At 55.6% G+C, this 22,886-nt stretch overlaps 2 protein-coding genes across 6 annotated transcripts in view; both read left to right on the top strand.

Annotated features, from left to right (window-relative positions):
* Window positions 1-9,825, top strand: part of NECTIN2 (nectin cell adhesion molecule 2) — a 30,142-nt gene extending 20,317 nt beyond the window's left edge. The window contains exons 6-9 of one of the 3 annotated variants that reach the window (XM_024768797.1): window positions 5,716-5,869; window positions 7,762-7,825; window positions 7,972-8,058; window positions 8,720-9,825. In XM_024768797.1, the coding sequence (XP_024624565.1) occupies window positions 5,716-5,869; window positions 7,762-7,825; window positions 7,972-8,058; window positions 8,720-8,983 (569 nt within the window). In that variant the 3' untranslated portion in view covers window positions 8,984-9,825. Of the gene's footprint in view, window positions 1-2,656; window positions 3,335-5,715; window positions 5,870-6,540; window positions 6,935-7,761; window positions 7,826-7,971; window positions 8,059-8,719 lie in introns of those variants that run through there. The other 2 variants (XM_024768799.1, XM_024768798.1) reach the window with 2 other exon arrangements.
* A 1,424-nt stretch (window positions 9,826-11,249) lies between these two features.
* Window positions 11,250-22,766, top strand: TOMM40 (translocase of outer mitochondrial membrane 40). 3 transcript variants are annotated; one of them, XM_024768660.1, is made up of 10 exons: window positions 11,250-11,279; window positions 11,436-11,715; window positions 12,456-12,523; window positions 12,993-13,085; window positions 13,960-14,061; window positions 14,692-14,797; window positions 20,190-20,312; window positions 20,542-20,618; window positions 20,742-20,884; window positions 22,104-22,766. In XM_024768660.1, exons 2-10 carry the CDS (start codon window positions 11,442-11,444, stop codon window positions 22,501-22,503), a joined length of 1,386 nt encoding a protein of 461 aa, XP_024624428.1. In that variant the 5' UTR covers window positions 11,250-11,279; window positions 11,436-11,441; the 3' UTR covers window positions 22,504-22,766. The 3 variants fall into 3 exon arrangements, with proteins under 3 accessions (XP_024624428.1, XP_024624429.1, XP_024624430.1); XM_024768661.1 differs by having other exon boundaries at window positions 11,264-11,303; XM_024768662.1 differs by lacking the exon at window positions 11,250-11,279 and having other exon boundaries at window positions 11,310-11,715; window positions 20,742-20,844.
* Window positions 22,767-22,886: the final 120 nt, after the last annotated feature.

Raw genomic sequence — 22,886 nt, 5'->3', positions numbered from 1 at the left:
GGCACCCTCAGAAACACAACCAAAGACAAACTCATAGGCATCGGTGTGAAGACAGACACACCCACACCTGGAGACAGACGGAAGCAGGCCCCCTTACTGAGATGATCAACACACATACACGCACACCCGGAAAGACACCCAAGTGAAAACGGATCCCTCTTGAGGAATTCGGACGCTCGCCGGGGAGATATGACGTAGCTACTCAGAAACAGTGTCACAGACCGCACACCCAGAGAGACTGTTGGCCCGCCTTCGGCGCATCTGACACGATCAGGCGCACAAACACACACACCTGGAGGCAGACACCGTCACGCAGACATGCTAGAAGCGAAAAGAACTGCGGACAGCAACAATTCCACGCGCGGAAACATCGTCGCTCGCACACAGATGCTGAGAAGGTAACTCGAAGACGTCCTCAAGTGCACACCCTCGGAAACTCCAAAAACCCCATTGTGGAGATTCTCTTTCAACAAACCGTCATCTGACAAGTATTTGCTGAGTCTTCCTCTTGGCCAGGCATTCTCCTCTATGTGGGGAATACAATGGTGACCCAGTCTCAGTCCCTGCCCTCAAAGGAACAGCTGGAGGAGGGTCAGCTCCACCCACCCAGCGAGATGCCCAACTGGAAATACACCCCCTGAACCTCTATCCCAGATACTCACCGGAGAAACTGGTCTCCCCACCCGCACTGGGTCAGTAGGCACCTCTGTGGGGTGGAGCCTCCAGAACACAGGCGGGATCACACTTGAGGGCCATCGGAGGAAGACAGAGCCACGAAAGCATGGACATCCCCCCGAAACACCCAGAAACCCCAGGGATATCCACCACTGGAAACCCCAAAGCGAACACACTGGGTTCGGAGTTCAGCCTTGAGTGATATTCACCAAGTGAAACACACATACTCAGAGCCCCATCAGGAACCTGGGCAGTTGCCGGCTGCGGGTAATACACACAGAATCGCACCCCCAGAGACTCTCCCAGTGGTACCCACAGACCCGCAGACAGTCAGAAGCTTCATGGCAAAGACACGCACCTACGGATGGACGCCAACAAACGTGGGGACACCCTCTGAGCACCCTAGAAATCATCACGGTCAGTGAGTGTGCCAACACAGGTGGCCTTGCCCAGAGAGGAGATTCACTCACAGCTCTTGGCAGGGTCACGTCAGAGGGTCTCAGAGACGCCTCACGTCCCCATGCGCACACAGAACCGCATACGCTCTCACGCTCGGTTTGGGGTTCGCGCCAGCGAAAACATAAGAACACAGGCAAGGCCACAGGCTAGACATTGCTTCAGAGAATTTCTGACCCACAGACAGGTACACGCTCACCCACCATCTCCAAATCATCATCCCCAGTAACACAGACACACGTTCCGACACGTGCGAAAACTGGTCTCCAGACTTCACTGAAAGAAATCTTTCCCATCTCCAGGGTACAGGTACAGGAATATATTCCCCCTAAAAAGTTTCACAAAATCCTACTTACCCTTCATACTTGAGGTAAACTTTTTCTGTTCTATTTTGTTTTACTGCTGCTCGTGAGTCACCAGTCTGATCTGACAGCCCGCTAGGTCGTGACGCCCCCTTTTTGGAAAACATCCAGAAACAGATACCTGGGTCCCAGCCCCTCTGGTGTGCAGAGGCGCAGGTCACCCCCCCATCCTCCCCCAGACCCCTCCCCTCCCACAAGCTCAGGCCCTGCTGGGAGAGGAAACCGGGACTGGGGGCTTCAGGAGCCCCATTCGCCACACTCGGGACACGTGCTCCCAGCCACTCCCGCTCCCGGTGGGGGCGGCGGGGTGGGGGGGGAAGAATTAGCAGGAGGCCCCTTGCCCTTCTCAATCCCCTTTCTCTCAAGTGCAAAGAGCTTTGGAATCAGACAGCCTCACACTCAAATCTAGGCTGCCTCTTCCTGGCTGGATCAGCCCCAAGATTCCGTGACGCTGACCTCAGAGTTTCTGGGAGCGGGGTCTCAAACTCAGATGCCTACAGGGTCCTGGCGAGTGACTGGGGTGGCCAGGTGTGGAACTCTGTCCCCTTCGGAGTCACCAGCCTGACTCAGCCACAGCCCATCTCACCAGGTGGAGGAGATGAAAGTTTAGTGTTGCCAGATCTGATTTTTTTTTTTTTTTTAATTTTTTGGCCACGTCTTATGGCATGCAGGATCTTAGTTCCCCCACCAGGGATTGAAGCCATGCCCCCTGCAGTGGAAGCACAGTCTCTTAACCACTGGACCGCCAGGGGAGTTCCTGGGATCTGATTTTCTTTTTCCCCCTAAAAGAAATCTGGAATTTGCAGTGAAATGGCCTAGTGCTTTAAATGTTAGCTGGCAAGTTTAATTTTGGTTTTTGGTTGGTTGGTTGGTTGGTTTTCTATTTTGTTAGCAAGTTTAATTTGGGGAAAACGCTGTGCAGGTGTAAAGAGATCCATCTGGGGGCCACCCACTGGCAACCCCTCCGCATAAAGTGCCCAGCCTGTAGCGAAGAGGGAACGGGCTCTCCCTTCCAACTCCACCTTCTTCTGCCCAAGTTGAGTTACCTCCCTAGTTCCCGTCCCTGCCCTGCTGTGTCCTGGGTCCCCCCCTCCCCACTCCCAGATGTATCCTCTTGACCTCGTGTCTCCCTTTCTCTCTCACCCCTTCTTCTCTCTCCTCAGACACCCCCCGGGCCTCGCCCCGAGATGTGGGTCCAGTGGTGTGGGGGGCTGGTGGGGGCGTACTGCTGCTGTTGCTGCTTCTGGCTGGGGGGCCCTTGGCTTTCATCCTGCTGAGGGTGAAGAGAAGGCGGAAGAGCCCAGGAGGAGGACCCGGCGGCAGAGGAGGGTCCTACGATCCGAAAACTCAGGTGTTTGGGAATGGGGGTCCCGTCTTCTGGACGCCAAGTGCACCTGGTCCCCTGAGGCCAGAGGGCAAGGACAAGGAGGACGAAGAGGACGAAGAGGCAGAGAAAGGCCTCATGTTGCCTCCGCCCCCGGCACTCGAGGACGACATGGAGTCCCAGCTGGACGGCTCCCTCATCTCCCGGCGGGCAGTTTATGTGTGACCCCAAGACAGGCAGACAGCCAAGGGTCCCATACTGGTTGAACTTGTTTGTCCGGAAGACACTGGAGTTCAAAGCTACCTCCCGCTTCCTTTCCTGGGATGTGGAGGGAGGTGGAATGTCACACACTGGACTTCTGTCTCCAGGGCTGCATGGGGCAGGGGAGCCCCCCACCCCGGGGAGCTCGGGAATGGGGAACCACGGAGCACCCTCCCCCCCCAGAGACTCGATTTGGGCTCCAGCCTGCTCTGGCCCCATGACACTCAGGAGTTAATAAACACCTTGGAGGAAAACATTGGGGGTGTCTTGTAATACATCGGACCCCCTCCTTGGGGGGTGGGACAGGGACTGCTAGGTCCCAGGGGGTGGGCCCTGGAGACTGGGAGCCTGGTGGAAGCTAGACTTGGTGAGGCTGGGGTTGGGGGCCGGCGGGGGTGGGCTCTGGTCACTTGGGTCCTTGAAGGACACATTGGATGCCCGAGACACCTAAAGCCAGTGGGACTGGGAACTGGGCTTAGAGGCTGGTGCTTGGACTCGGGAGTTCCAGGACAGAGGCTGCCTCCCTGGGTGGAGTGGCCAGACTGGTGGGAGAACTGAGCTCCCCCGGAGAGCGGGGCTGGGATCCTGGACTTGTGGGCCCTTGAAGGTGGGGAGGTGCTGTGATCTGATCCTCTGAGGGCAGCTCAGACCCGACCTCCCAGAGCTTGCTGAGGATACTGGGAGGGAGGACCGCCCCTTCATTCTCGGGGGCCCTGAGGGGATGGGGCAGGGGGGGTTGCTGAGGAACCAGGAAAGTCCCGCCTCTGGAAGAACACAGCAGTGGCCTTTCCTACCTCCTTTGTGTTCCCTTGTCCCCAGGCTGTGCCCAAGGGGATTTTCGGTGATTCAGAGGGAGGAGCTGCAGCTCTGCATCCTTCTCACTCCCCGCCACCATTAGAAAATCTCCCAAACCCGGGCAGGGAACTGCGGTGGAGGCATGGAGGGGGGGCAAGGTTACCTCTGCTCTCCTGAGCCCCATGGCCACCTTGGTAAAACACCAGTGGCCTTTATCTCTGCTCCTGAGGCTGTCATGGGATTCAGTAAGGCTGCGCCCGAATGCCCAGCGTGGGGCTGAGCACCTAGGAGGGGCTTGGTGAGCCCGTTTCTTCCACCTGCATTGCCTTCCACTCACGGTGCGGGGACGCTGCGGTGTCTCGGGCAGAGCTTGCCCTGCCCTCCCGGATATGCAGCCAACAACAGGAATAGCAGCAATTTTAGGGTGAGCGTGTGTAGACTGAGCAGCAGTTACTCTGATATTCCCCCACGCTCTGAAGCCCTCCAGAGGATGCCAGGCTGTGTAACAGGAAGTTGTGGAAATCGGAGAGTCCAGGGATCCAGGCAGCGTTCCTACCGGCAGCTTTCTCTCTGCATCTCTGAAGTGGGGTTGATGGAAGGGGGAAGCCTGTGGATGGGGCTTTGGCACACATGTTATTTCCCCTAGTTGTTTATTGTCTGTACCACCCTGTCCAGGGCCCCCCCCCACCTCCTCCCACAATGGGAGGGTAGTGCCAGGAGGGCAGGGGCGGGAATTTGGTAGGTCCCTAAGTGTCCCTGCTGGGCCCCGCCTTACATGTCTAGAAAAACACCAGCTGTGTGCCAGACCCCACCCCTTGGAGCGTGCAGTGTGGAAATTGGCAAGTAAACAGGTAATTGCTCCGAAAACGATTCAGGAAGTGGGAAGTGTTACAAAGGAGAGGGAGGCCCAGGGAGTCACGGGCTTCTCTCCACCCCTTTTCCTGTTAGGTTAGAGGAGCTATGATCCTCTGCCTAGGATGACTCCATTCTATGTAATGAAGGAGGGGGTCTGATCCCAAATCCAGAGTCACGCTCCGACCCCCAATGTTTTTGCCTCTTCTCTCCATTCCCCATCACCTCTCTTCTCTTAGCTCCACACTCTCGCATCCTCATCCTGCTCTGGCCACAGGGCCTCCTTGCCGTCTTTAAAAACAACTTGAAAAACTGCGCCTGGTGGCGCAGTGGTTGAGTCCGCCTGCCGATGCAGGGGACGCGGGTTCGTGCCCCGGTCCGGGAAGATCCCACGTGCCGCGGAGCGGCTGGGTCCGTGAGCCATGGCCGCTGAGCCTGCGCGTCCGGAGCCCGTGCTCCGCAACGGGAGAGGCCACAACAGTGAGGCCCGCGTACCGCAAACAAACAAACAAACAAAAAAACTTGAGGCTTCCTCCCCAGGACCTTTGCGCTGGCTGTTCGCTCTGCCTGGAATGATCTCATATTCTCATGGTTCACCCCCTACAGCTCCTTCAGATCTTTGCTCAAATGTCACCTCACAATAAGGCTCTCTCTGACTGCGCCCCTGCTCTGTCACTTATCACCTACCCTACTATACGCTATTATCCTCTATCACTTACTATCACCTGGCATATTAGCTATTGTGTATATTTCTCTACTGGTGTCCTCCCTGCCCAACGAAACATTAGTCCAATGTGACTAGGACTTTTGTATGTTTTGATCACTCTATCACACAACAAATGATCATTAAGGATTAAGTGAAGAAAAAGAATGTCCTCTGCCCTTGGGAAAAGAGGTAGACAGGTGGGTGGTGACTTGGGAGGTGGGGCTGGGAATAAGGTACTGTGGCTTCCTCCTGGAGACTCCCTCACACTGTCCCTCTTCTTGCAGAGACACCCAACACAGCAGGCGCAGGGGCCACAGGTGGCATCATTGGGGGCATCATCGCTGCCATCATTGCGACTGCTGTGGCCGCCACAGGCGTCCTCATCTGCCGACAGCAGCGGAAGGAGCAGAGGCTGCAGGGGGCAGAGGAGGTGGAGGAGTGAGTGATGGGCCCTAAGAAGTGGATGAGGGAGGGGTCCCAGAACTGGGCGCACGGAGTTGGGGAGGAGGCTGGGAGAAAGTCATCAGCAATGGCTGAGTGACCCAAAATAACCATGACTTAAATGGGGTGGAGAGGAGAGTTTATTTCTGTCTCCTAGAAATCATGTCTATGACAGTTCTGCTCTGTGACGTCATCAGAGCCCAGGCTCCTGCTATCTTTTTGCTTCACCTTCCCTAGTGCGTGACCTTCATTCACATTCCAAGATGGCTCCCCTCTCTTTTGTTGTTGTCTATGTACATGACAACCAGACATGGCCATCCTGGCCTCAATGACCCCATTCCTTTCAGTGGGAAAGGGAAAGGGAAATAGAAGGCAGTCGGCAGCCCTGTAAGGGAACCCATCACTTCCTCTAATTTCCCATTTCCCAGTGGCCTAGTCACATGGCTGCCTCAGCTGCAAAGGAAGCTGGGAAACGTAGTCTTTATTCTGGTGGCCACGTACCCAGCCAAAATCTCTATTACTAAGAGAAAAGAGGAGCCTGGATATTGGGGGAAACTAGCCCCACTTCTCTGTGTAGAACACTTATGTGACAGGCTTGATGAGATGTGTGTTATGTATGTGATCTCAATGAAGCCTCATATCCATCCATTCATTCATTCGTTCAATAGGTATTCAGAAAGTACCCACTTGGGGCAAGACCCTGAAAGCTGCTAGGAACACAATGATGAGACAAACACTTAAAAGATGTCCAATAAAATAAAATAAATTTAAAAAATAAATAAAAGACGTCCGCACACATAAACATATCATATCATGGAAACCTAATTTTCACATGGAGCTAAGGGTACCCATTTTCTCAAAGAGGAAACAAGTTCAGAGAGCTGAAATCACTTGCTGAAATTCATCCAGCAAGACAGTATTTTGGGGGCAAAATGGTTCTGAAATAATATGACCCAGTGTGTGTGAGGGGGGACACTTGTTAAAAATGCACCTTCCTGGGCTTACACCAAACCTATTGAATCAGTACTTTTACAAGAAGGGCTTGGCATCTGTATTTATAACAAACTCCCTGCGATGCACAGGAAAGTTTGTGAACCGCTGTCTTAATCATCTAGTCAATGCAAACCAACAACTTGCTGTTGATCTCTTTTTCTAAGCGCATGAGACCCAGTGGTGTCTGAGATGGCCCTGGCCCTGGCCTCTCAGGGTTCACAGTCTCAAGGAGACAGACCTGTTCCCAGACAGTGACAGTCCATCATGGCCAGGGATGGGCTAGGGAAGCTGAGGGAGCTGGGAGAGGCTAGAAGGGGCACCTGACTCAGCCTGAAAGATGAGGGAGGGCTTCCTGGAGGCAGGGACATCTGAGATGGGGATTGAAGGCATAGTAAGCCTCCATCATTATTATATATATAGGATGCTCTGGTCTGAGGGTGTGTAGAATGAGGGAATTTAACATAGTTTGGGGGGCAGGAAAGCATTTCATTCATTTTTTTCATTCCCTCTTCTAACAAATATTTCCTGATATTCCTCATAGTGTGTTCTGGGAACACCATGTTGACAACACAGATCTCATTTTTTTCCCCTCACATTGCTCACAGTGGGGTACAGTCGTTGAATGAGATCAGAAATAATATTTCAAATACAAACTCAGTGCCCTGTGAGGGACGTATGGGTAGATATGATCATATAACAGGAGTTCCAGATCCTCCTGGAGAGTCAGGAGGGCTTCCTGGAAGAAGAGAAATTCATGGGATGAGTAGGAGTAAGCTGGGTAAGGGGAGGTGGGTGATGGGAAGAGAGATCAGACAGAGAAAAGAACTGTGCAGTGGCCCCGGAGTAGAGGGCTTCTCAGGGCTTAGCCTTCACCTGACCTACCTCCTACCCCACAGCCTAGAGGGGCCTCCCTCATACAAGCCGCCGACTCCAAAGGCAAAGCTGGAGGAGCCGGAGATGGTGAGCACTTCCCCTGGAGCCCAGGCTGCCCCCACATCCCCACACCAATTTTGCCACTGAGGCCGGGGCTGGGAGCGGGGACTGGTGGGGAGAGGCTGTCTGGGAGGGGGGGTGGTCCTGACCTGTCCCTCTCTCTCGCATCATAGCCCTCCCAGCTCTTCACCCTGGGGGCCTCGGAGCACAACCCACTCAAGACCCCCTACTTTGATGCTAGTGTCTCGTGTGCTGAGCAGGTAGGAGCTCGGGTGAGGACAAGGGTGGGTTTGGGATCTGAGTTTAAGGGCCTCCTTACATAAGAGGTCAAGGACTAATGGTTACAACTCAAGTTCAGAGCTGTATCTCTGGTCTGACCTTAGAGCTCTGAGATACATTTAGGATTCAGTGGGGGAGGTCTTGGTTGTAAAAGTCCAAGGACATGGGGTGAGAGTTTAAAGTCATCCATCAAAGAAGACTGGTTGAGTATCTCCATTTGCCAGACACTGTACCTGGAGCTGGGACAAGACAGACAGTCACTCCCCTCAGTGGCCTCCTGGAGATCAGAGGTTGGATGTTGAGTTTGAGACAAGTCAGTTTTCATGGGGCTATTTAGAGCTTAAGTTTAGGTCAAGATTGAAGTCAAAGACTCATGGGGAAAGACTTGGGGTCAGTGATCAAAAGAAAAGGAGAGGCTGAAGATTAACAGGGTAGAGTCCATGCTCTGGGCTTTGAGTTAGGGACCAGCTGTATGATTGTCCCAGTTCAATATCAACCCAGGTGACAAGGGGTGACACAGGGTGAGGTCAGGTCTGGTTGGCATGGGGAGATGGTGGTCAGGATTTGAGGGTCAAGGAGCAGAGTGGGATTCTGTGTCATGTTCAAGAGGTGACCTTGGGTTCATTCCCTCCCGATCCCCAGGAAATGCCTCGATACCATGAGCTTCCCACCTTGGAAGAACGGTCAGGCCCCCTGCTCCTGGGGGCCACGAACCTGGGGTCCCCCATGCTGGTGCCTCCAGGGCTGCCTGCTCTGGAGAGGGTTTCCCTGGATCTAGAGGACGAGGAGGAGGAGGAAGACTATCTGGACAAGATCAACCCCATCTACGATTCCCTGTCCTACTCCAGCCCCTCTGAGTCCTACCAGGGCAAAGGCTTTGTCATGTCCCGGGCCATGTATGTGTAAGCCGCCATGGTCCTGGCCTCTCATCTCTCATTTTTTGATCCCTCAACTTTCTGCCAGGGATCTAGGGCCCCCTGATCTCTCGCTTGGCCACTGTCAGTTAACACACATGCATCTCATCTGTGACTTCTATCTTGGTGGCTCCACTGTGACCTCTAATCCATGATCTCTGACTCAGAGAAATGGGCCATGACAATGGAAAACTGATAACCTTATCTTAGGAGGGGCTGGAGAAGGTAGGTTTCTTCACAACCTCTTACCCAAGGGGTCCTCAGACTGTGACCTTAGATTATACCTCTCATGTCCCACCATCTCCAGACTCCCCCCAAATCCCAAAGAAGACCCCAGACCTCTGATTGGACCTCAGGCAGTCACTCCTAACAGCTCTGCTTGGGTGGGTGTTGGGGGCATCCTGTTGCTCAGACCTGAGCCCTCCAGGTGGCAGAGCCCCACTCGCCCAGTCCCCACCCTGTCCCCAGTGGTGGGAGGAAGGGGATTTCCCCAGCCCAAAGCAGAACTTCTCCATCTCCTCCCTCCTGCAGGCAGGAGTCTCAGGGTACAGACCCTTCCCTGAGCTCCCACTACCCCAATTCCTGTGTACAGAGAATTATGCCCCAGCTCAGGGCTACATGGGGTGAGCTTCATGCAGAGTGGGCCTTGCTGACCCCAGCCTTCAGAGAATTTGCTGTTACTTTGAAGACTACTGAGGTCTCTTACTCCTGCCCAGTGGGGTTGGACCCACCCGCCTGGGTGGGGGGTGGGGAATGGATCACCTGGATCAGGGGTAGGTGTTGTGATATTGTTTTGTAATACAGCATTTCCTACAAAATGAGTTTGTACTTTGACCAGGTCTCAACTCGTGTTTACTGTGGGCTGTGAAGGGGATGGGGGTGAAACATAATGGGTAATGAATAGGGGGGTCCAGGGCTTGAGGGAATCAGTAGACTAGAAGTCAAGATGCGTTACAGACATTAAGAAAAGGGCCAAAGATGTGAAAAAGATAATTGAGGGGATAATGAGCAAAAATGCATAGCCAAAAACATAGTGATGGGTAATGGAAGGAATGGGGAGGAGTCCAGGGCATTGTGATTAATGAAAAGGAATCTGCAACCGCAGTCTAATGGGTAATGGACCGAAATAAACGAAACAAAGTAGAAGTAGCAGTAATTAAGTACAAGGGGCTCGGGTGTAATGAATAAATGGCAATAAGAATAGGCCAAAGGCAAATTATGAATAATGTTGTAATAGGAGCTCAGGGTGTGATGGGTAATAGGTCTGAAAGAATGAGCCAGGGGCAGAGGGATGGATAATGGAGAAATAGGGGCCGCAGGCATGATGGGCAATGGACCCAAAACCTTATGGTCAATTAAGAATTAGCTAAAAGAATTAGGGAAATGAACGGGCATAAACGGGCTAAAGGTAGTACAGGCAACCAAGCTGAAATGAATGGAGCAGAAGGCATGCTGGGTAATGGGACAGGAATGAATGGGCCAAAGATGGAAGACGCAGTGACCGGGGCAAGGATTGGGGGGAGAGATCCAGAAGGCATGATGGGTAACGAAAGGGGTGGGTCTACGGCAACTGTCCCGTTAAATAGGTAAGGGGCATTGTGGGTAACAAGAAGCAGGACCGCGTTCACATAACGGGTTAGAAATCTCCCGTGGCACTGTGGGAAGGGCTAGCACTTCCGGTGGGGGGGGGGGGGGGCCCCCCCCCCCCCCCGCCCCTCTGCCGCGGTGGCTGGTGGGACGCGAGACCTGACCTTGCTGCCTAGCAGCCTCTGCCGCGCAACCCACCTTCATCCGTGTCCCTTGACCCTGGCACATTAGCCAATGAACACAAAACGTTGATTACGTCTCCAGAGTCCGACCCCTGTACATGCTGGAGCCAATCAGGATGCTTCAAGGGCAAAGGCCGACCAATTATCATGGCAACTTCGCTGAGGGGCGGAGTCGAAAGAGGGGCGCCTTCTGGAATGGGGCTGAGGCGATACGCCAATGGGCGTTGCAAAGTGTGCAGCACAGACCAATGGCGAGCGAGCACCGGAACCCGCGGCATCTAGAGCCAATCGGTGTGGGCTCTCCAAGCCAATGGGAAGGGGGGGAGGTGTGCTTTGACCTGTCTGCGAGTGGGAACCAACAGAAAAGGACGTTCCAAAGAGGTGGGTGGGACTTTCATCCATGACTCCAATAGTAAGGCCATACACTGAAGCTGGTGGGCGGACACCAAGGCCCGGTAAACCAATGGGCTAGGCGGGGCGGGGCGACGGTGGTGGCGGTGGCGGCGGCGGCGGCAGCGGGTTCGGTTGCGCGTGGCGCACGGGGTGGGAGCGGAGCACACCGGGGGGAGGCGCTGCCGCGCGTGAAAACGGGGCTCCGAGCAGAGGGGTGTTCGCCGGCGCTGGGCCTGGAGCCTGCGGGCCTTGACCTCTGCCCTCTGACCTTTCCCTTTGCAGGCGACCATGGGGAACGTGTTGGCTGCTAGCTCGCCGCCCGCAGGGCCGCCGCCGCCGCCTGCGCCTCCCCTCGTGGGACTGCCACCGCCTCCGCCCTCTCCTCCGGGCTTCACGCTGCCGCCGATCGGGGGCGGCCTGGGTGCTGGAGCTGGGGCAGGTCGAGGTTCCGAACGGACGCCGGGGACTGCGGCCGCCAGCGCTGGAGGGACCGGGGATGATAGGGCCTGCGGCTGCCTGCCCAACCCGGGCACGTTCGAGGAGTGCCACCGGAAGTGCAAGGGTGAGGGGCTAGGGGCCCGGCGGGCTTGTGATGGCCCGGATATCGGGGGAAGGAGGAGCACACTGAGGACCTTGGGAATTGGCACGGACCGTTGGAATCATTTAACAGAGCGTTAGGAGTTGACGTTGGGATCGAATGGTGGCACATTGAGCTTGGGGCTTAGAACGATGGGATCAAATGGTGGAACCTCAGGATAGAATGCCAGAGCAGTAGAGAAAGCCTTAGGGACCTCAGGAGCCCCAGGAATCAGCCAAGCCAGCCTCTTGTGAATGGGAGGGAAACTGTGGCCCAAGGTCACAGTGTCAGCAAAGGGCCAGTGGAGGTGGGATCCAAAGCTTCTGGATCCTGGCTTGGAGTAATTGTGATAGCAAAAGTGGTGGCAGCAGCTTACTGAGCACCGTCCTGGCATTCAGTATGTGTTAACTCATTAAATCCTTGCAATATTTCTACGTGGTGAGCATCTTCAACTTACAGATGATAAGGTTGACATAGATAAGGTAACTTGCCTAAGGTCACACAGGTAGTAGGTGGTGGCCCTGGAATTTGGATGCAGGCAAAGGCCTTGGTCCTGGGCCCATCCACTAGGCTATTTACTGGTTGGGATCCCTGGAGAAGGGAAAGCGGGGACGGTACGGAAGGAAGGGATGAGAAATATATATGTGTGTGTGTGTGTGTGTGTGTGTGTGTGTGTGTGTGTGTGTGTGTGTGTTGGAGGGTGACAGCACTTCTCTCTCCTTTAGAGCTGTTTCCTATTCAGATGGAAGGTGTCAAGCTCACAGTCAACAAAGGGTTGAGTAATCATTTCCAGGTGAGCCTTCCTGGTCCCATTATCCTCCAGGTCATCCCGGCCATCCCCCTGCATCTGCACGTACAACCCTTTTACTCCTCCCTAAAGGTCTGGGCTCCTTGGTACTTGGAAAGACTCAGAGACTCAGTGCCGGGCTGATCACACAATGGCGGCCAGTGGTAGGGTTTAGGGACCCAGAATCCAGAGATACACCATCCCCCCTCAGCCAGCATCCAGGCAGGAATGAAGTACCAGGTGTGTAGCCCCAGCCCCAGCCCCAGCACATCCCTCCTCTGAGTCTCTAATCCAGTCAGGCCACACCTCCCAGTCTTCATCCCCTGTCCAGCCTAGAGATGCCTTGATGGGGAAGCCAGATTGGCAAGTATCTCCCATCCCAGGCAGGAGAGGAGCTGTCCTGGGAGTGGGCTCGACTGGGTTCCTTAAGGGGTGGCCCACAGACTCGTCACCACAGCCCTCCCTCTTCTCTCAGGTGAACCACACAGTAGCCCTCAGCACAATCGGGGAGTCTAACTACCACTTCGGGGTCACGTACGTGGGGACAAAGCAGCTGAGTCCAACAGAGGTGAGGTTCCTTTTGCCATTCATTGACTGTATCTTCTAACAATGTAGCCAGTCAGGCGAAGAAGGCCTTGTCAGTAGGAGGCCAGGACTGCTGAGAGTGTTGGGAGGTGGAGACTGTCTCTCCAAGGTGCATCGGAACCTGGGTCATCCGTTCATCCTGACGCCCACGTCTCTGCCCAGCCCTGTGCTGGTTGAGTCTGGGGACACCAAGGTCACCAGACAGTGATGACCCAGAGTGGGCAGGGCTGAGCTGTAGATCTTGCAGGGCTTTGAAGGCCAAGCTAGGCATTTGAACTTTCGCTAGGGGGCGCATGAGAGCCACAGAAAGATTTAAGTGAGGGAAAGACGTGATCAGATGAATGCTTTGGAGATAGATAGCATTTCTCAAGCTGTCTGCCAAGGCTAGGTTAGGGGAGTGAAGGCAAAACTGGAGACCCGGAAGGAGGCTTGGGCAGGACACAGAGTTGCGGGACTAAATTAGGTCTTTGATTATATTAATGATTTCCATGCAATAAATTCATTTATTCAACAAACCTTCATTGTAACCCCCATTCTGTGCCCAGCCCTGTGCTGGGTGGTGCTGGGGACATAGCAGTGACTGAAACAGCCATGGGGCTCACAGCCTACTGGAGAAAGGGAACAGCCTGTCCCCAGAGAGTAACAGTCCAGGGAGAGTAGGACTGAAATGGGGGAACCCAAAGGTTGTGTGAGCCCAGAGGGGAGCCTAACTCAGCCAAGGTGGTCTTGGAGGGCTTCCTGGAGGAGAGAACCTCATTCTGAGGCTTTCTAATCCTAGGCTTCTCACCGAGGCCCATCACGTATATACTTCTATGATGCTAGACCTCTAATCTCTAACCCTGCCCTCTGCCCCACAGGCCTTCCCCGTGCTGGTGGGTGACATGGACAATAGTGGCAGCCTCAATGCTCAGATCATTCACCAGCTGGGCCCCGGCCTCAGGTCCAAGATGGCCATCCAGGTGAGTGGGGGTCGAGTCGGCTGCTCCCCCAGCCACCCTGAGCACCAGGCTGCCCTTGGCGTTGAATCCAAGAACCCAACGCACAGTGAGGCCAAACAGACCAAAGCATCAGAGTTTGGTGAAGAGAAAGGTTTATCGTAAGGACCAAGCAAGGGATACAGGTGGCTTGTGCTCTGAAGACCCAAACTCCCCCATAGTTTACACGGAAGAGTTTTTAAAGACAAATTCGGGGGTGGGGGGAGGGCCGCAGGACGTGTGACTTTGTTCTGGTTGGTTGGTGGTGAGGTAACAGGGTGGAATGCCAGGAATCTTTTGCTCGGCCTGAAGTTAACATCCTCCACCTGGGTGGGGGGCCTTTTATATCCTTGAGAAAGAGCTAGGATTCTGCCTTATCGTGGCACTATTGTTTGACTATTATTTGGTTGCTTTTCCTTTGTTTCTGCTTTCCCTCCCTTCCCTGATTAGAAAAGGTTTGGATTTGCCCTAGGGGAAGGTCTAGGAGACCGAAGCCTTTTCTCTACAAACAAGAAAAGGGGGTTGAGTATGGGGACTAAAAGGCTTTTTGTACCTGGGAGGGCCCCATGGGGTCCTCCTCGCTTTCACCCTCACACTTGCCCCTCCCCTCTACAGACCCAGCAGTCAAAGTTTGTGAACTGGCAGGTGGACGGGGAGTACCGGGGTTCCGACTTCACGGCGGCTGTCACCCTGGGGAACCCAGACGTCCTGGTGGGTTCAGGTAAGAGGCACGGGGCTTGGCGGGGGTGGGGGTGTGTGTGTATCAAACCCCAGTCCCAGCTTTGCCAGCAAATCCATTTCTTTCGCTGGCCCTCTTCTACCATCCAAGAAACAGTCACGGGCAGGTGTGACTTCAGAGCACAGAACATCAAGCCTGTAGCATTGTGGGGGAGAAAGCAGGTTCAAGTCCCAGCTCTGCCACTGGCTTAACTGCGATTGTGGGAGCTTCCATCACCCTCGTGGGCTTCAGTTTCCTCATTTGTAAAATTGGGTTGCCTCACAGGGTTGTTGAGTGGGTCATGTGTGGAGAGCTTCGAATGGGGTCAGGCATGTGATGGGTCCCAAGGAAATGAGCTGTTCTTGTTACTACTCGTGGGGCTCTGGGGTTGCTCAGGGGCAGGCAGAGCCCATGTGCAGCTGAGGGGAGGCAAGTAAGTCTGAGATGGAGTTGGAGGAGGAACATTGCTGTTTAGGTTGGCTGGGGGCAGGCACCAGCTGACTAATGTCTGGACTTCTGATCTCTTCAGTTTGCTTCCCCCTTTTTTATTTTTGTCTCTGAGTGTCTGCTTTTGATTTCTCTATATTCGTTGAGTGAGTTTATGAATCATGTACTCTATGTCTTCCGCGTCCAGAGGATACAGTGGTGAACAAAGGAAAATTAGGTCTGTCCTCTGGGAGCTTTCATTCTAGTGACATAAGTAAAGCAGATGGGTGATGGAGCTGTGTGGAAAAATTACGGCCTCGGGAGGGGTGGGCAGCATCTTGAGAGAAGGCCTCGTTACATAGGTGATAACTGAAAATGAAGACTGAAGGATGTGAGGGAAGGTGCCAAGCAAATATATGGGAAAAGAGCTTTTCAGCCGGAAGGAACAGCAAGTGCAAAGGCCCTGAGGTAGGACCCTTCACTGGAACATCAAGGAGGATTGGGGCTATAATGAATGAGGAAGGAGGGCAAGTGGTAGAAGAAGTCAGAGGCTAACAGGGCCAAGTCACTTAAGGCTTTGTAGAGCTTTGGCCTTTACTCAGATTGAGTCTGGGGCCACTGGAGAGGGATAGGATCTGACTTAGCTTCTAACAGGACCACTTGTGTTGACATGTGGAGAACAGACTACAAGGGGTTCCAGCCTGGTGGCAGCAGAGGTGGTGAGAAGTAGTCTGGGATCTGGATGTACTTTGAAGGTGGAGCGATGGGATTTGCTGCTAGGTTGGGTGTGGGAGATAAGAGGGAGGTCAGAGATGAGAGGTCAGCCTTTTTTGTCTTGAACAACTAAAAGGGTGGAGGTGGTGATTCTGGATTCTTGTGTCTGCTGTTGGCTCTGTCAGGAAGAGCAGGCTCTTGGGCAGTGAGTGCTGAGCAAGGGTACGTGAAGGTGGGAAGCCAGGATACCTGTATGCCCAGCACCTGGAACCCTGCTGGGAACAGAGTAGGCGCTCAGAAAATACTGAGCAAAGGAGTGAGCGGTGGTCACAGCAGGTCCAGTTTTTCACCTCCTGCCTTTCATCAGGTCCTAAGCATACTGTGTGTACCCGGTCCTTCATTCAGTCCCTCGAGGCACTAGGGATGGAGCAGTGAGCAAACGGTTCGTGGAATCCTCTCAACAGCCTTGTGGGGTAGCGCTGCTGTCATCCCTGTCTGATTGAGGCCCAGAGAGGGCAAGTAACTTCCCAAGGAGACACAGCAAGGCTGCCTCCAGAGTCCATGCTCCTCTCTAGGGCACAGGGCCCCCTGCCCCCTCAGACACTCACCGGCATCGGCCTTTCGTGTTCCTCAACACTGGCCTCTAGGTCCCTCCTCCCTGGAGCCCAAGCCAGTGACACTCTCGTCTCTTAGTTCCTACAGGTGTCCCTTCCTCCCTTCAGGGACTGATCAAAACTTCTGGTCCCAGGTCAGTGCTGAGCACATGAGTAACTGACCCCTGACAGCTGGGCGCTCCACCCCCTCTGAGCCTCAGTTTCCTCATCCATCTCATGGGCACAATTGCAGGGAGCTCACCTTGCTGAAGGAGTCAGTGGGAGAAGCTGTCAGCCCCAAGTGCGGGGCCGGACGTGCCTAGTCAGGGTTCGCTCTGGGTTGGATCTCCATGCCGCCCCACATGGGCAGGCGGGTCAGGGTTCTCACAGATGAGGAGAGCAAGGCCCAGGGTGAAATCAGTCCCCCAGGATCACAGCTAGGAAGCAGAGGAGCTGGAGTTTGAATCATGGCCTAGGCCTAACTGAGGAGCCACTGGTCTTACGTGGTCCCCTCCCGTGGCCTCGGCCCCTTGTCTGGAGTCTCTGCTTCATTCTGAGCACCTAGCACGTGCCCACCTTGGGCGGGGTATTGCCACACACACACACACACACACACACACACACACACACACACACACACACACACACACACACACACACACACACACACACACACACACACACACACACACACACACACACACACACACACACAGCCCTTCCCTGTCCTCACAGGGCTCTTAGGCCGGTGGGGGAGACATTTGCCTCTAAACAAATAATCACACAGTGACTGCATTACTGTTGGGAGAAATCCTGCGCTGGGAAGGTCCAGGTTGCCGTGAGAGCTTATAACGGAGGTCCCATCTCTCCTGCAGTGACAGGGGCAGTGTCTAGACCGAGGCAGGGGAAGAGGAGGGCACCGCTCCCAGAAAAGGGCTCTGCATGGACAGAGCCCCAAGGAGCGCGGTGTGGGGAGGGTGGGAAGCCGTTCTTTTGGGCCGAGGCGAAGAACCACCTTCCCTTCGGTGCTTGCCTCCCCGCCGCAGCATCTGCCCTGGGTGCCTGCCCTTCCTGCCCGAGGTGACTTTCCGCAGGGATCCAGATGTGGCCCCAGCCCTGCAGGTTTCGGGAAACCATGCTCCTTTCCCAGGTCTGCGCTCTGCCCCTTGCCCAAGGCCTCTTCTTTGCTCACAGACCTCTGACTCACTTTCTTTCCTTCTCATGGGGTTTTGAACTCAACAGGTTCTTCATGGCCACTCCAGACATTGCAGAATGGCCCCTGGTTGAGAGCCACTGGCTTTCACAAAGCCCCTGCCTTGGGGCGCTCCCGGGGGAGCTGGGTGTGGACACAAGTGGGAGGAAAAAACAGAGCAACTTAAGGAGAGAGATGCAGGAAGGGCTGGGATGTTCAAGAAAAAGGCCTGTGTGGAGATAAGCGCTGCGCAGTGAGTTGTGAAGCTCTCGGAGGAAGCCTGTTTCAAAGCTGGGGACGAGCCACGTGGGGCCTTGCACCTGTGCCCTGAGGAGCTGGGGTCTCCTTGGCACTGGGGAGCCATAGTGGGCTCTGGAGCGGGGAAGGGGGAGCAGAGCCAGGTGTGTGCTTTAACAAGATCTCTCTGTCTGCTGCATGCGAAGCTGCTTGGAGTGTGTGAGACTGGGGCGAGAGACCAGGGAGAGGGGTGGGGCTTGGGGAGCAGAGGGCGAGGCAGGCCCCGGAGATGGGGCGTGGGAGAGAAGTTCAGGGCCCGCGAGGCCCTCAGTTCCAATCGTGGCCAGAGACTCTTGAGTTAAGTCCCCGTGTGATCTCTGGATGGTCACTTTTTCCTCTGTGGGCCTGAGGTCCGCCTTCTACTGAAGGAGTGGCTGCTCCTGGCCAGAGGTGTGCTGGTAATGGCTTAACAGCCACCTCAAGGGGTAGGGGCCAGGAGGTGGATCTGTGTCATCTACTCATGGGGAGAAGCCAGCTCCAGCCCGCCCTGACCACAGCCTCCCCCAGGGCACCTCCAGAGTCCTGGACAGCAGCCCTCAGCCTCGCTCAGCCCCCCTGGTGGCAACCCTCACCCAGGTGTGCCTGAAGATATGAGCAGCCCGATCCTGTCGTCCCGTCCTGCCCTGCTCCCAGAGCCGGTCCCTGGTCTATGCCTCTGATCTCTGTCTGGGAAGCGTCTTCCCGTCTCCGGTTCACACCTCGTGCTCCTGTCCCCGAGGCTTCGTCCCACTCCCACCCCCAGCTCTGGGCTTTCCCTGTCCCTACCTTCCCTTCTGCTCTGGTCTCCCTCATTCTGGCTGGGGGTCCAACTCTAAGCTTATGTCGCCTGTCCTCACCTGCTCTGTCTTGTCAGGTTGGGAATCTTCAGTTCCTCCACCCCTCTCCATTTCTTTTCTTTTCTTTCTTTCTTTTTTTAAAATATTTATTTGGCTGCTTTGGGTCTTCGTGGTGGTGCACGGGACCTTTCGTTGCGGCACGCAGGCTTCTCTCTAGTTGCGGCTTGTGGCGCGCGGGCTCCAGAGTGCACGGGCTTAGTTGCCCCGCAGCATGTGGGATGTTAGTTCCCTGACCAAGGATCGAACTGGCATCCTCTGCATTGGAAGGCGGATTCTTAAGCACTGGACCACCAGGGAAGTCCCCATCTGTTTCTGATTGTTTTCCTGTCTCTACAGAGATGTCTCTTGTTTTCTTTTTCTCTGTCACCACTCCCTCTGCAACCCCCAATCACTCTCTCTTCCTCCCTGGTTTTTCCTCTCCACAGAGATTACATCTGTGGCGTCTCCTCTCCTGGGCTTTCAAAGACAGGCACGCATGAGTCCTTGGGCCCAAGGAATTCAGCCCAGTGGTGGAGTCATGGGTTAACAGACACTCAGGCGGCCTCAGTCAGAGCCATCCCTCCTGCCGAGGGACAGAGGTAGCAGGGCTCGTCCTCCTGACTGCCAGGCGCTGGCTGTGTGCCAGGCACTCCCTGTGCACCGCACCTGCATCCAGCCCTCTACTCCTTCTCACAGCCTCATGGGGTGTCCCGTTCACAGCAAAGCGAGGCCAGTGGCCCGCGGTCACTCTACCAGCAAGTGGTAAGGCTGGGATTTGAACCCAGGCTGTCTGGCCCCGCGAGGTGTGCTCTTACCAACCCTACCCTTCCTATTGCTCATGGCGGTATAGTGTCTCAGAGCCTGGGCTCAGGGCTTGGGGAGTCCTGGATTCTGCCCCTGATGCATCTTGTGACCATGCGGAAGTGACTTACCCCCTCAGCCTCTGTGGTTTCCTCTATAAATGGAGACAAATCAATGCAGAGTAGATGAGGTCCCAGGGGGCCTGGGAGGCTGACCTCAGAGCCCTGCGAACTGCTTGAGCAAGGAGCCCGAGTTGGGGCTTCCCCTGCCACAACTACTGAGCCCGCGCGCCACAACTACTGAGCCCGCGCTCTAGAGCCCGGGCATGGAAGAGGAGGAGTAGCCCACTGCTACGAGGAGTAGCCCCCGCTCGCTACAACTAGAGAAAGCCCGCGTGCAGCAACAAAGACCCCATGAAGCCAAAAATAAATAAATCAGTTAATTAATTAATTAATTTTAAAAAAGAGCCCGAGTGGGAGGCCCGAGGGAGCACGATTCCAGCTGGGCAGAAACTAACCACCGAGCCCAGAAGTAACACCTTCCCATCTCACCTGCAGGAATCCTCGTGGCCCACTACCTCCAGAGCATCACGCCGTGTCTGGCCCTGGGCGGAGAGCTGGTCTACCACCGGCGGCCTGGGGAGGAGGGCACTGTTATGTCACTAGCTGGGAAATACACATGTGAGCCTGGGGACCCTGGACTCCTGGGTCTGAGGGAGGAGGAGCCTGGGGACCCTGGACTCCTGGGTCGGAGGGAGGAGGAGCCTGGGGCCCTGGACTCCTGGCTCTGAGGGAGGAGGAGCCTGGGGCCCTGGACTCCTGGCTCTGAGGAAGATGGGGGAAAACCTGGGTTCCCAGATGCCGAGCCCCCTTGGTAACCTGCCCCGCCCCCCACCCTGCTCTCTTACAGTGAACAACTGGTTGGCGACAGTCACATTGGGTCAGGCGGGCATGCATGCAACATACTACCACAAAGCCAGTGACCAGGTGAGCTGGTCCAGGGACTGGCCGCGCAGGCACACGTGCTGGGTGTGGGGTGCCCGGGGCTGGCATGCCTGAGAGTTCAGCCTGGGAGGCTGACCCCTGTGTGTGTCGCCCTGGCCCCTCCAGCTGCAGGTGGGTGTGGAGTTCGAGGCCAGCACCAGGATGCAGGACACAAGTGTCTCCTTCGGGTACCAGCTGGATCTGCCCAAGGCCAACCTCCTCTTCAAAGGTACAGGCCTCCATTTCCCTGTGTGGGAAACAGGCAAGAGGTACCTCTGAGTGGGTATACCGGCCAGGGGAGATGGTAGAGGGCAGTGTGCCGGGCCCCCAGGTTGCCCAGGAACGCTAGTTGAGAGGGTGGATGGGTGCCCGGGCCCTGAGCTTTGCACCTACCACCCGCCGAGTGGCCCTCTCCCAGTCTGCGTACACGGCCCTCGCTTTTCTTTTTCTCATGAGTGGAAGGCAACTTGCAGCACAGCCGGCCGACCCCACAGTCTCAAGTTAGGGAGGCTGCCCAGTCACAGCCAGATCCGGAACCTTCCCCGAGGCCGACCGACTCTAGTCTTAAGTTTCTTCTTGGGCCTCAGTGGCTCTCAGGTTTGGGGTGTGTGGAGAGAGCCCTGGAAAGTCCGCTTCAGTGGGCCTGGGTCAGGGTTTCCGAAGGCGGCCAGGAGGGCCAGGGATTGGGTTTGGGGGTTTTTATTGTTGTTGGTTTTTGGGGTTTTTTTGCTTCTGAAGCCCACCTTCCCTGCCCACCTCCCGAGCCCGCGCTCTGCAGGCAGCCGGGGTCAGAGGCTAGGCTTGGGTAGCAGCGCTTCAGCTTCTCTGCTCCCGTTCAGTGAGTTCTCAGGCTCCACCCTGTGGGGACCGCACCAGGTACCTGCACACCTGTCAGGTCCTGGGGTACAGGCCCTGGAGGAGATTTCAGTCTTTCTCACTTTTTTTAAAAAAACTTTTATTGGAGTATAGTTGATTTACAATGTTGTGTTTCTGCTGTATACAGCAAAGCCAATCAGCCATATGTATACACATCTCCACTTGTAGACTTTTTTCCCATATAGGCCATTACAGAGTATCGAGTAGAGTCAGAGATTTCAGTCTTTCATTCAGCAGACGCTCAGCACCTGCTCTGTGCCCGGCCTTGTGCCGAGGGTGCTGGGGACACAGCAGTGACCAGGCCCCTTCTCCCACCTCCACCCCCAAGCCCCGGGGCTCACAGTGGGAGGGACAGACCCATCCCCAGAGAGCAGCGACCTGGTGTGGACAGGACTGGGATGACGGGGCCCATGGGGTGGCGGAGGGCTTCCCGGAGGGGAGGGGTCACTGAGCTCAGAGCTGAAGTACTTGGAGGGCACGAAGAGGTTTCGGGTGGCGGGGCCAGCACGGTCCGTGGTCTGGCCGGTGGTATCTGAGGTGGGCCGGAGGGCAGCTCGCGGGGATGGGGCGAGAAGCCAGCGCAAGGCTCTAAGCTCGGTCGTTCACCCATAGGTTCCGTGGACAGCAACTGGATCGTGGGCGCCACGCTGGAGAAGAAGCTCCCACCTCTGCCCCTGACGCTGGCCCTCGGGGCCTTCCTGAATCACCGAAAGAACAAGTTCCAGTGCGGCTTTGGCCTCACCATTGGCTGAGCCCCTCCTGGCCCCTGCCTTCCACGCCCTTTCTCCTTCAGATCCCACCTCCCCCTCCCCCTGCCAGGGAGGGGAGACCTGAGCCCCCCTCCCCCTCCCTTCCCTCCTCCTCGGGGGTCAGAGGGGCAGCGGAAAGGAGGGGACCCATCACCCCCGCAGCTGGCGGGGGGCTCCTGGAACCACAGGCACGTCAGGATTCGGAGTTCCAGGGGCGGCGTGCCCGGTGGGCCTGGGGTCCAGGAAGGGATTCTGGAATCTAGGGGCGCCCGGGATTCTGAGCACCAGGGGCAGAGGCGGCCAGACAACCTCAGGGAGGTGTTGGGGTGTCCCCGTGCCCCAGAGGGCCCTAGGCCCAGCCCCCAGGGGGCAGCAAGAAGAGGCGCTTCCCCATCCCCAGTCACTCCACCCTGCCCGCTTTCCCATCCACCCTTCGGTATAAATCATGTTTATAAGTTATGGAAGAACTGGGACATTTTACAAAAAAAAAAAAAAACCTACAAAAAATATACATGGAAAAAAAAAAGGCAGGCGTCTGTTTTCCTCCACGTGTCTGTGGTCCATTTGGCCTCTTCATTTGGTCTGACCTCCCACAGTGACTAGCAGCGGCCGAGCGGAGTCCCTGGCCAGAGCCCAGACCAGAGAG

Source organism: Neophocaena asiaeorientalis, unplaced genomic scaffold (assembly GCF_003031525.2).
Source record: "Neophocaena asiaeorientalis asiaeorientalis breed wild unplaced genomic scaffold, Neophocaena_asiaeorientalis_V1.1 scaffold629, whole genome shotgun sequence".
Taxonomy (NCBI): Eukaryota; Metazoa; Chordata; class Mammalia; order Artiodactyla; family Phocoenidae; genus Neophocaena; species Neophocaena asiaeorientalis.
Note: the sequence above shows the minus strand (reverse complement) of the source record. Positions and strands in the feature narration are given on the sequence as shown.